The sequence below is a fragment of the Carlito syrichta genome, unplaced genomic scaffold (assembly GCF_000164805.1).
Source record: "Carlito syrichta isolate Samal-C Ts95f unplaced genomic scaffold, Tarsius_syrichta-2.0.1 Scaffold79789, whole genome shotgun sequence".
Classification (NCBI taxonomy): domain Eukaryota; kingdom Metazoa; phylum Chordata; class Mammalia; order Primates; family Tarsiidae; genus Carlito; species Carlito syrichta.
In genome coordinates, this window is record NW_007023885.1 from 85,969 (window position 1) to 98,841 (window position 12,873).

The window sequence follows — 12,873 nt, forward strand, 5'->3', positions numbered from 1 at the left end:
CTTACTGGACGCCTGCCAAGCTCAGGGCCATCCTGGAGGCCTCTGCCCAGCCGTGGCCGCCTACGTGGTAGCCTGTCAGGCCGCTGGAGCCCAGCTCGGAGAGTGGCGGCGGCCGGACTTCTGTCGTGAGTACTGCTCTATGCATGGTCTACATAGTGGGTTCTCTCCCCTGCCCTTCTCAGCACTCTTAAGACAAGAGCTTTCTCCTCCTACATGCGACTCAGGGACCACCCTTCTTCCCCAGACCCAGGTATCTTCTCTCAGAGAAACCTTGGCATGCACACACTGAAATACACCAGGTCAGTGACACCAGGTGGAAGAGACTCAGAGACACCTGGCCAGAAACCCTGGGTTCCATACACTCTCAGGGATTCACGAACCGTGTGCTCAGATATCCTAGTCATGTAGATTGCAGTGGCTGGCCCTGTCAAATTCACACAGCAAGGTGCCCCTGGGCAGAGAGACCTAGTGAGTTATGCCTGGCTAGATCCCCCTTGACTGTTTCACGCTCTGAAATACACCTACTCGCATAGAATTGGTCACATACCCCAGGCTCAGTGGCTCAGCCTATAATCCCTCGCTTTGGGAGGCTGTGAGTGGATTGCCTGAGCCCGTGGGTTCGAGACCCGCTTGGGCAACTTGGAGAGACCTCATCTCTACAATAAATTAAAAAATTATCTGGGCGTGGTAGCGCACACCTGTAGTTCCAGCTACTTGGAAGGCTGAGCGGAAGGATCGCTGGAGCCCAGCAGGTCGAGGCTGCAGTGGCCAGGAGTGGCCACTGCACTCCAGTCTGGGCGACAGAGTGAGACTCCAACTCGAAAAAAAAATAAAGAATTGGTCACATACCTTCAGTGGGATCTGGTTAAGATGTGCACTGAGACACCTAGATAGAACCAGGACTCTGACATAGCCCAGGAAGATCCATACAGATTCATAGTTAGATAGTCCTGGGCAGTTCCCTTCAAGCAGATCCCCTTGGTCAGATTTATTCTGTCAGCTTTGCCCAGTTACATCCTAAGACGGAAATTCTGTCAGGAAGTTCAGCAGATGCTCTGGGTCAGATACCCACAGCCAGGTACACTCAGGCAGATTCATACCCTGAAATACATCTGGTCCAAAACCCTAGTCACAGTCATACCCAAAGATACCCACAGTCGGTTCTAACCCTGCATATCCCAGTCAGATATATGTGATTAAATGCACCCAGGCAGAGTCACTTGATCTTTATAAATACTCTGTCAGGTTAACACACCTGGTCGGAGAGACTTGGTCAAACCTCCTACCCCAAATTCCACACTGAATCCCCCAGTCAGATGTCCTGGATCAGATGCCCATACCCAGAGACACTCAGATTGACCCAGGTGGTTCTGGCACTCAGGGCTTCCCCCATCCCCTACCCCTAGGCCTACCCAGCTCATGCCCACCTTTTCCTCACAGCCTTCCAGTGTCCTGTCCACAGCCACTATGAGCTCTGTGGTGACTCCTGCCCTGTGAGCTGCCCAAGCCTCTCAGCACCTGAGGGCTGTGAGCCCGCCTGCCGTGAGGGCTGCGTCTGCGACGCCGGCTTTGTGCTCAGCAGTGACACCTGTGTACCCGTGGGCCAGTGTGGCTGCCTCCACGATGGCCGCTACTACCCACTGGGTGAGACCTTCTACCCAGGCCCTGAGTGCGAGCGGCGCTGTGAGTGTGGACCGAGTGGCCATGTCAGCTGCCAGGAGGGCACAGCCTGTGGACCCTATGAAGAGTGCCGGTTAGAGAATGGTATCCAGGCCTGTCACCCCACGGGCTGTGGCCGCTGTCTGGCCAGTGGGGGCATCCATTACATCACCCTTGACGGACGTGTCTATGACCTGCATGGCTCCTGCTCCTATGTCTTGACCAAAGTCTGCCACCCAAAGCCTGGGGATGAGGACTTTGCCATTGTGCTTGAGAAGGACAAGGCTGGAGACTCCCAACGCCTGCTGGTTACTGTGGCTGACCAGGTAGTGAGCCTGGCTCGGGGGCCGCAGGTGAGTGGACATGGTCCTCCCCTGGGGTTCTGAGGGCAACACAACCCCACCCAGGGGATTCTGAGGAAAACATGATCCCACCCTGTAGGGTCTGAGAGGGACACAATCCTACCCTGGAGGGTCCGAGGGGGATGGTCCCACCCAGGAGTTTTGAGGGAAACACAGCTCTGCCCTGGGGGTCTGAGAAGACGGACAGCCTTAGCTGTGGTTCTGTGAATTCCTGACCTACCTGACCCTTCCACCCAGGTCACTGTGGATGGTGAGGCTGTGGCCTTGCCTGTGTCTGTGGACCGCGTGCAAGTGACTGCTGAGGGCCGGAACATGGTTCTGCAGACAACAAAGGGGCTGCGGCTTCTCTTTGATGGCGATGCACACATCCTCATGTCCATCCCTAGCCCCTTCCGTGGACGGCTCTGTGGCCTCTGTGGGAACTTCAATGGCAACTGGAGCGATGACTTTGTCCTGCCCAATGGCGTGGTGGCCCCCAGTGTGGAGGCCTTTGCAGCTAGGTGGCGGGCACCTGGCTCCTCCCAGGGCTGTGGTGAGGGCTGCGGGCCCCACGGCTGTCCTGTGTGCTCAGCAGAGGAGACGGCACCATATGAGAGCAACCAGGCCTGCGGGCAGCTCCGGGACCCCCAGGGCCCCTTCGCGACCTGCCATGCAGCGCTGAGTCCCTCTGAATACTTCCGCCAGTGCGTGTATGACCTGTGTGCCCAAAAGGGCGACACAGCCTTCCTCTGCCGCAGCCTGGCAGCCTACACAGCAGCCTGTCAGGCAGCCGGCATGGCCGTGAAGCCCTGGAGGACAGACAGCTTCTGCCGTGAGTGTTTGTGGGTCCCTCAGAGGGCTCCAGGCTAGGCATGGGGACTACCTATCTGTGTCTCAGGATACCTATGAAAGTGCTCCCTCTCCACCCACTCCCACCTTCACCCCTTTCTCCCACAGCATATTTGGCCAGTTTCTCTCCTATCCCTCTGACTGCTTCTTCCCAGACCCCTTTCAGGGGCCCACTCTCCCCAAACTTCAAATTTACTTCTTCCTTAGGGCTCTCTCCTGGCCTCTTTCTGCAGTGACCTGAAAGGGAGAGTTCCGTGGCTTGAGAAGTTCACATGGAAAAGCCTGAATCTGTGGCCCACCCAGATCCACCCCCAAGACAAGACCATATCCCCTCAGATCCCAAGACAAGGCCGCAACCCATCCAGGGGTCCTCAAACTACGGCCCGCGGGCCACACGCGGCCCGCCAAGGACATTTATTCCCATTTTGTTTTTTCACTTCAAAATAAGATATGTGCAGTGTGCATAGGAATTTGTTCGCAGTTTTTTTTTTAAACTATAGTCCTCCCCTCCAGTGGTCTGAGGGACAGTGAACTGGCCCCCTGTTTTAAAAGTTTGAGGACCCCTGCATTAGACCAACCACCTCCCCTCCCACAAACCAGACTGTACCTCTTCTTCAAATCTCCAGGACAGGAACATTTCCCCTCAGACTCTCCAGGACAAGGCAATGGGCCCTCATGCCCCAGGGCAGAGCCGGGTGTCCTCAGTGCAGGACCCACACCCGGGGCCGTCATCCATACCCACAGCCTTAAATTTGTTCTCAGTGTTGACAGCGGATCCTGTCTGTCTCCAGCCCTGAACTCTTTCTCTCCTGATTGCAACCCCAGGGTCCAGTGGCCTCCTGGACACCTTCCCATGAGTATCCTTAGAGCCCCACATGCATGCCGTGTTCCCAGCTGAGCTCACCATTTCACCCCAACCCGATCCTCCTTCCTCCACCCCAGTGCCCATCTCAGGACCGTCCCCCAGTTGCTTAGCCAGAGCCCAGGTCCTAACCCTGGATGTTTCCCCTGGGTCCTGATGGCCCCTGTTCCAGCCCTGACCCCTCTGCCTGTGCTCCACTCCCAACCTGACCCCTCCACCTATGCCTGCCCCATTCCAGCCCGACCCCTCTGCCTCGGCCTCCACAACCAACCGTGACCCCCTCTACCTGGCCCTCCCCATCCTGACCCCTTTGAGCTGCTACTGTCTGTCCCACAGGATGTGAGCTCTGAGTCTGTCTTCATCCCTTGCGTCCTCAGCACTGCCCAACCCAGGGCTGGCTGTGCAGTGGGCTCCATTAGGTATTCGGTGCCCTTGGGGAGGATGTGACCCTGCCCTGCCTCCTCTCTCTGCAGCGCTCCAGTGCCCCGCCCACAGCCACTACTCCATCTGCACACGTACTTGCCAGGGCTCCTGCGCAGCTCTCTCTGGCCTCACGGGCTGCACCACCCGCTGCTTTGAGGGCTGTGAGTGCGACAACCTCTTCCTGTTCTCCCAGGGTGTCTGTATTCCCGTCCAAGACTGTGGCTGCACCCATGGTGGCCGATACTTGCCGGTGAGTAGGGTTTGAGATGGCAGAGAGGGCGCAGGAACTTGAGGGACACTCAGAGCTTCAGTGCTGACCTCCTCAAGGATGGGGACAGAGAAGCTGCCACCATTTCCCAGCCGTGTGACCTGATGCGGTCAGCCTCTCCATAGGAGTTTCCTGTGGTGGCTGTAACAAATTACCACAGACTCGGTAGCTTAAATCAAGAGATATTTAGTCTACCATGGTTCTGGAGACCAGAAGTCAAAAATCAGGATCACTGGGCTGAAATCAAGGTGTTGGCAGGATGGCACTTCCTCCAGAGAAATCTAAGGAAGAAGCTGTTCCTTGCCTCTTTCAGCTGCTGCTTGCTGCAGGCATTCCATGACAACTCCAACGTCTGCCTCTTCTTTGTTTGTTTACTTGAGTTAGGATCTCACTCTGACACCACAGGCTGGAATGCAGGGCATAATCATGGCTCACCGCAGCCTCAACCTTCTGGACTCAGGCAACCCTCCCGCCTCAGCCTCTCCAGTACCTGGGATTAAAGGTGCATGCCCGGCTAACTTTTTTTTTTTTTTTTTTTTAGAGACTAGGACTCGCTGTGTTGCCCAGGCTGGCCTCGAACTCCTGGGCTCAAGCAATCCTCCTGCCTCAACCCCCAGAAGTGCTGGGATCACAGGCATGAGCCACCACACCTAGCCCTTCTGTGTGGATCATGAAATCTCTCTCTGCTTCCCTCTTGCAAGGATATATGTGACTGCATTTAGAGCCCACCTAGATAATCCAGGATAAATAGCCCCTCTCAAGAACCTTAATGTAATCATATCTACAAATACCTCTTTTCCATATAAGGTAACATTCACTGTTTCCAAGGATTAGGTCCTGATATCTGTAGGGGCCATCATTTGTCCTGCTACAGTCCTCTCCCTGAATCTCCTTTTCTTCGTCTGTGTTAATCCTCATTAGCCTTGTAAGGGCTAATCGTCATTGGTGTGCCATAGGTGTCTGAAGATCAGGTTTGATTTTGGGGGCAAGATATCCACTGAGCACTGGTCCTTGCCTTATGTGTATGTACATCACACTAAGTAAAAAGAATAGCAGTTTACAACAGCTCAATAAGAAGCCCAGCTAATAGTCATTTAAGAGCATACATTGAATTTAATAATTGATTTATTCTCTGTTAACAATATTTTTTGAGCTTTTACTGGATACTCAGTTTGTTATGGGTGCTAATTCATGTAATCATCACAACAATCCTATGAGATAGGTACAATCACTGCTTTCCCCATTTTGCAGTTGAAGAAATTGCCACATAGAGAAGTCAACCCAAAGCTACCCATTAGCAAGTGGCACTAACTTGCACCATTTGCAAATGGAGCCAAACTTCTTCCTTCAGGTCTCACCGCCTACTGGAAGCCATCCATGATTCCCTAGACTGGGTTGGGCGCCTCCTCTTGGCTTCCACAGCTCCTCATACCTCCTCATCCTGGTCCCAACCCCTCTGCCTATGCCAGAAGTCTTCTCGGAACTTTGAGTCTGGCATTCAGGGAAGAAATCTGGCCTACATACATAAATGTGGGAGTCATCAGTGTAGAGATGGTATTTCTTCTGTTAATTACATTTATTCATTTCTTTTAAAGTTTTTAAAATTTTATTTTTGAAGAATTCTAACTTAAGAAAAATTGCAAGAATAGTACAAAGAACTCCTGCTCTTTACTCAGGCTCTTCACCTATTGACCTTATGCCACATTTGGTTGATCTTACTCTCTCTTTATATAAATATACAGTTTGCACTTGTTATTTTCTCTGAATCATTTAAGAGTATGTTGCAGACATAGTAGCCCTTTACCTCTAAACACTTTAGCATGAATTCCCTAAGAATAATAAAATTTATATACACAGGGTACAGTCATCAAAATCAATAAATTAACATTAATTCAATACTACTATCTAATCTATAGATTTTACTTAAATTTCACTAGTTGTCCCAGTAACGTACTGTATAACAATTACCCCTCTTTGGACAAAGGTCCAGTTGAGGATCAGGCACCACTTTTAGTTTTCAATAGATTTGATGAAAGGTAGTGAATGTAGATAGAGAAGAAAATGATCTGAGGACTGAGCCCTGGGAAGGTGGTTAAGGATTTGGGCGATTAGGAGGAGCCAGACAATTAGGTGAAGGAGAAGCTCACCAAGTAGGAGAAAATTAAGAGAAAGTCGGTTCCTGGAATTGGGCTTCCAGGGCCCTGTGTTCTGAGCTGTCAGTAATAGGACTCTAGGATATCTCCAATGCCCACCTTTACTTGTGGCAGTTAGCTTGTACTGGGTTCCAAATCACTCCAAAATGTGGTGGCTTAAAACAACACCTCTTCCTTTAGTTTGCAATTCTGAAACTGCAGTTTGGGCTGGGTTCAGCTGAGTGGTTCTTCTGCTGTCCCTGGGCTTACACATGTGTCTGAAGTCACCTGGTGGACTGCTGAAGGCTGCCTGGTCTAGAATGGCCTGAGTTAAGATAGTTGTCTCTGTTCCATGTGGTCCCTCACCTTCCGGTGAGCATGTCCAGACTTGTTCTCGTGGTGGCTGGACAGGAAAAGAAGGAAGTCTGCTGCAAATGGAAGTCTGCTGCAAAATGACCTGTATGAATACAGAGGGTTAAAGGGCTGTGGCTATTTTTGCAATCCACCATACCACCAGAACCTAATTCGTTTCTGTGCACAGGTGAACTCCTCCCTGCTGACCTCAGACTGCAATGAGCACTGTTCCTGTTCCTCAAGCACCGGCCTGACATGCCAGGCAGCTGGCTGCCCACCAGGCCATGTATGTGAAGTCCGAGCTGAAACCCGGGATTGCTGGGCCTCCCGTGGTCTCTGCTCCCTCTCTGTGGGTGCCAACCTTACCACCTTTGATGGGGCCCGCAGTGCCGTCAGCTCGCCTGGCATCTATGAACTCTCTTCCCGCTGCCCAGGAGTACGGAAGACCATACCCTGGTACCGTGTGATTGCAAACGTCCAGCCCTGCCCTGGCAAAGTTGAGGCTGTGGGCCAGGTCCACATCTTCTTCCAGGACGGGATGGTGACAGTAACCCCAAGCAAGGGCGTGTGGGTAAGCTTGGGTGTGGGGGTTGGGGAATGTCTCCCCTGGACTTTTGTTCTTCCTGTTGCAGTGTCATTATATTCTTTTCATCCTCTATGTCTTGCTAATCTGTTTTCTTTATCCAGATTCCTTCAGCTTGCTCTCTGGGTTTATATTTGTCTCAATATTTCAAACTTAGCCTCTCTGTTCTGGTTAAATGCTTGAGGTGCAAAAACTTGCTCAAGTAACGTAATAGTTTTGGCATGCGTATTAATCAATATTCCATTGGTTGCAAGTGACAGAAAACCAATTCACATTGCCTTAAGCAAAATTGAATTTATTGTACCACACGATTCGAAAATCCAGGTACAGAGCCTCAGGGGTGACTGGATCTAGGTGCCCTGGAAATAGTATCAGAAATGTGTATCTCTCTGTCTTGGAGACTTGCTGTTCAAAAATGAGTTTCATTCACAAACAGGCTTTGCTCTCACAGGGATAAAGGCATCCCTCCAGAAGTCCCAGGTCTACATCCCATCAGCTTAGCTAGCTACCTTAGCAAAAAGTGTTTCAACAATGGACCCAGGATTATATCTCACTGTAGCAGTTTGGGTCACATGCCCATTCATGGAGTCAATCACTGTGGCTTTAAGGATAGAAAGCTATGACTCGTCAGGCTGGGGTCACATGACGTACCAGGATTCCCCGTAACTATTCCCAGGTTCACTGATTCACTAGGAGGACTCACAGGACTCAGCACATAGTAACTAAGAGTTATATAGTGAAAGGATACAAAGCAAAATCGACAAAGGGAAACGTGGCATCATACAAAGTCTGGAGGAAATCAGGTAGAAGCTTTCAAGAGTCTTTTCTCAGTGGAGTCACACAGAATGAACTTAATTCCTCCAGCAACAAGTTGTGACAAACATTTGAAATATTTTCTACCAGGGAAGTTCATTAACACCTCCAGTGCCTGGAGTTTTTATTGGGGACTGGTCATGTAGACATCCTCTGCCTAGTACATATCAAAATTTCAGACTCCCAGAAGGAAACTACCAGGAGGTGTTTAGCACCTTTTTACGACCCTGGACTGTTAGCCTCAGGTGGGCAGGGATTCTGTCCATCTTGGTCACCACTTTGTTCCCAGTATCCAGATCAGAGCGTGGCACCTAGAGGGTACCCAGGAAGTTTGGTTTTGTGAGTGAACTCAGCCTTGCTCCCTCTGTGCCAGGTCATGTGCTAGATAACAAAAATGACTCAGATCCAATTCTTGTTTTGTTTGAGTTGGAATCTCACTCTGTCGCCCAGACTGGAGTGCAGTGGCCGCTCCCAGCCACCGCAGCTTCAACCTGCTGGACTCTGGCGATCCTTCCTGAGATCCTTCCGCGTCAGCCTTCCAAGTAGCCAGAACTACAGGAGTGGGCTACCACGCCCGGCTAATTTTTTTTTTTATTGTAGAGACAAGGTCTTGCCAAGTTGCCCAGGCGGGTCTCGAACCCGCGGGCTCAGGTAATTCACTCACTTTGGTCTTCCAAAGCGCAGGATTACAGGCTGAGCCACCGAGCCCAGCCCAGATCCAGTTCTTATACTTGTGAAGCTTGCAGCCTGCTGAGACTGGCCATTCATTGAGTCTCCCTCTATCCTTCCCTCTTTCTTTTACCCCCCTTCCTTCCAGCATCTGTTCTCCCACCTCTCTTTTGTTCCTACTTATTTCCTTCCTGCCTGACTTCCTGCCTTCCTTCCTTCCATCTACTTATCCATCCATTCATCCATCTTTTCAGATCTATCTACCATTTTTCCTATCTACCTACCTATCTTTCAATCAACTGGCAGAGGAAAACTCAGATACAAAAGCATTTAGAAAAAAAACAAACTCTTGCAAAGAAATTTTGCTAGGGAGTCTAACTTTAGAAGGAGGAATTTATCAACTAAAATAGACATAGTTATTTAAGGGAAAAAACTCACAAGGTTGCTTGGTCTGCAGCCTGTGATAATGAAAAAGTTATTTTCTTATATGATTATTATATTTGCTAAAGTTATCACTTATCTCCAGACATCAGCACTGCAAAAAATAGGGCATAAAGTTGCACTTGTTAGGGAACCAGTAATTTACAGAACATGCTCAAAATTTCCATCAGTTTGAAAACTGGAACAAAACAGAATGACCCTGGGGTTTAATTGTTTATCTGTCTAGGACAGAGTTCTTTCTCCCACCCCAACCCATCCCCACTGACTTTGGGATGTTGTGTGAATACGTCAGTCCATGTCTCTATCCACCTACTGTCCATCTTTCTATCCATCCATCCAAATTTCCAGCTACCTTCTCAGGTGTCCATCTTTCCATATAGTGCATCCATCGAGGTCTTCATCTCTTTCAGCACCTTTTTGATTCAGCTCTTTGAACTTGTTATCTTGCTTGGGGTCTCCATCCCAGTAACAACCCAGCTATTCTACGGCTCTCTGGCCTCACCTCTGGGTTCATTGCCTACCCTCCCCCCCACACCAGGTGAATGGTCTCCGAGTGGACCTCCCAGCTGAGGTGTTAACATCAGTGTCTGTGAGTCGAACACCTGATGGCTCCATGCTAGTCCGCCAGAAGGCAGGGGTCCTGGTGTGGCTTGGAACCGATGGGCAGCTGGCTGTGATGGTCAGTGATGACCATGCTGGGATGCTGTGCGGAGCCTGTGGAAACTTTGACGGGGACCAGACCAATGACGGGCATAACTCCCAGGGGCAGACGGTGATGGAGAAATGGAGAGCGCAAGACTTCTCCCCATGGTGAGAGATGTAGTATGCAAACAGGCTTCTTGGGGCAGTCAGGGTGGGCACTTAGTTTGCAAGAGGAGGTGCTAGGTGTCTGTCTTTTGCAGTCACGGCTGATCAGTCATCCACCAGAAACGAAGACTTCAGGACCTGATCACCCTGGAGGTTGCAATGGTTGCTGTACCCCTTTGCTGAGCTCCTGAGGCCAAACCTAAGCATATTGAATAAATATCCCATGCTAAGCTGCATGCCGATGTGTCTGTCTCATACCTTCTCATCCCCCGACTTTCCTCCCTGCACAGCAGGCATCAGATGCCAAGGGAATCTGGCACACGATGGATATTTATTGGATCTGAGAGGTTGGATGGATGATTCCAAGGGCGAATGAAGAGACAGATGGGTGGAAAGAGAAAAGGCTGGGTAGAGAAATAGCAACACGAGGAAATGGATGATTAGGAGAATGAATAAATGAGAAGATAAAAGATTGGATGGAGGAAAGGTGTGGAAAAATAGATCAATCGATTCTGGCTTTATCGTGTATAACCCTAGCAAGTTACTTAATTTCTCTCTGGTTCAGTTTTCTCATCTTTCTTTCTTTCTTTCTTTCTTTTTTTTTTTGAGTCAAGAGTCTCTGTCGCCCAGGCTGGAGTACAGTAGCATGCTCACAGCCACTGCAGCCTCGACCTGCTCATGTGATCCTTCCGCCTCTGTCTTCCAAGTAGCTGGAACCACAGGCATGCACCACCATGCCTGGCTCATTTTTTGTTTTATTGTAGAGATGAGGTCTCACCATGTTGGACAGGCTGGTCTTGAAACCCTGAGCTCAGGCAGTTCTCTCACCTCTGCCTCCCAAGGTGCTAGGATTGTAGGCTGAGTCACAGTGCCCAGCTAAAGTGGAATTAATGATAGTACTTAAAGAGTTTAAGTGAGGACTTAATGAGCTAATTCAGTCAAAAATGGAAGTCTTGGTTCCCTTCCAAACCTGTCCCTTCCAAACCCTTCCCATAATGATCCTCCCCATCTCCCTAAGTAACACAACCAGCACCCAGTAAGTTTAGCAGCCAGAAAACGGGGAATTATTCTTGGTTCCTCTCTCCATTTTGCCCTCCCTTCAGTTCATCAAGTGGCGTTGTTTCAAAGTATACCTGAAAAAAAAAAACACAAAGTATACCTGAAATCTGTCTTTCTTTTTTTTTTTTTTCCTTTCTGAGTTGGAGTCTCTGTCGCCCAGACTGGAGTGCAGTGGCCACTCCCGACCACCGCAGCCTCGACCTGCTGGGCTCCGGCGATCCTTCCACCTCAGCCTTCCAAGTAGCTGGAATTACAGGCGCACACTACCACGCCCGGCTGATTTTTGATTTATTATAGAGATGAGGTCTCGCCAAGTTGCCCAGGTCTTTCTTATCAATCCCACTGTCATCACCTGGTGAAAGCAAGGCTGTTTTATATGCTGAGGCTTGAGGATGAATAGATGAGGGTTTCTTATATTCTCTACTTTTGTGGAGGGTTTAAAATTTTGATATACAAGTTAAAAAGAAAATTTGACCAGGTCCACAGGCTCATACCTGTAATCCCAGTACTTTGGGAGGCCAAAGTGGGAGGACAGCTTAAGGCCAGGAACTGGAGACCAGCCTGGGCAAAATATCGTGACCCCCCCATCCCTAAAAATTAAAAAAAAAAAAAAAACGAGAAAGAGAGAAAGAAAGAAAGAAGGAAGGAAGGAAGGCAGAAAATTCATCAAGTTATCAAGGTTCCAGTCATAATAGCCTCTGAAGAGTTCTGCACACTTGGTCCCAATATGGTTTTTCACGGAAAGGTGTTCTCAACACTAGCCCTCGCTGGGCGTGGTGGCTCACGCCTATAATCCCAGCACTTTGGGAGGCCAAGGTGAGAGGATTGCCTGAGCCTACAGGTTCGAGACCAGCCTTGGCAACTTGGTGAGACCTCATCTCTATAATAAATAAAATAATTAGCTGGGCATGGTGGCGCATGCCTGTAGTTCCAGCTACTTGGAAGGCTGAGGTGGAAGGATCGCCTGAGCCCAGCAGGTCGAGGCTGTGGTGGCCGGGAGCGTGCCACTTCCCTCCAGTCTGGGTGACAGAGTGAGACTCCAACTAAAAAAAAAAAGAAAAAGAAAAAAAAAACACTAGCCCTTCTGACTCTGCTGTGGACACGCCTTCATTCATTCAATAAATGTGTTTGAACAACTACTATATGTTAAGTTTGAGGTGTCTGTGGTAGGCTGAAACCCCCCCCCCAAAGGTATCCGGTCCTAATCCCTGGAACTTGCAATATTATCTTATTTGGATAAGTAGACTTTGTAGGCATGATTAAATTAAGGATCCTGAGATAAAGAGATTATCCTGGAGTGGCAGAGTGAGCTGTAAATATAATTATGTGTCTTTATAAGAGGAAGGCACAGAAAGATGTGACATATACAGAGAAGGTGATGTGGAAATGGAGGCAGAGATTGGAGAGATGTAACCACAAACCAAGAAATGCCAGCAGCCTCCAGTAGCTGGAAGAGTCAAAAAAAGAAGACTCTCCTAGAGCCCTTGGGGAGAGTGAAGCCTTGCAGACACCAGAAGGGCTAGTGATTTTGGACTTTCTGCTTCTACAATTTTTTTTTTTTTTTTTGAGTTGGAGTCTCGCTCCGTCGCCCAGACCGGAGTGCAGTGGCCGCT

At 49.6% G+C, this 12,873-nt stretch overlaps 1 protein-coding gene across 1 annotated transcript in view; it reads left to right on the plus strand.

Annotated features, from left to right (window-relative positions):
- The window catches only part of FCGBP (Fc fragment of IgG binding protein), a 41,956-nt gene extending 31,519 nt beyond the window's left edge, over positions 1–10,437 (plus strand). The window contains exons 16-22 of the mRNA XM_021710667.1: positions 1–125; positions 1,441–2,012; positions 2,259–2,832; positions 4,185–4,384; positions 7,076–7,459; positions 9,933–10,204; positions 10,297–10,437. Coding sequence (XP_021566342.1) covers positions 1–125; positions 1,441–2,012; positions 2,259–2,832; positions 4,185–4,384; positions 7,076–7,459; positions 9,933–10,204; positions 10,297–10,306 — 2,137 coding nt within the window. The 3' untranslated portion in view covers positions 10,307–10,437. The remainder of the gene's footprint in view (positions 126–1,440; positions 2,013–2,258; positions 2,833–4,184; positions 4,385–7,075; positions 7,460–9,932; positions 10,205–10,296) is intronic.
- The last annotated feature ends 2,436 nt before the right edge of the window (positions 10,438–12,873 follow it).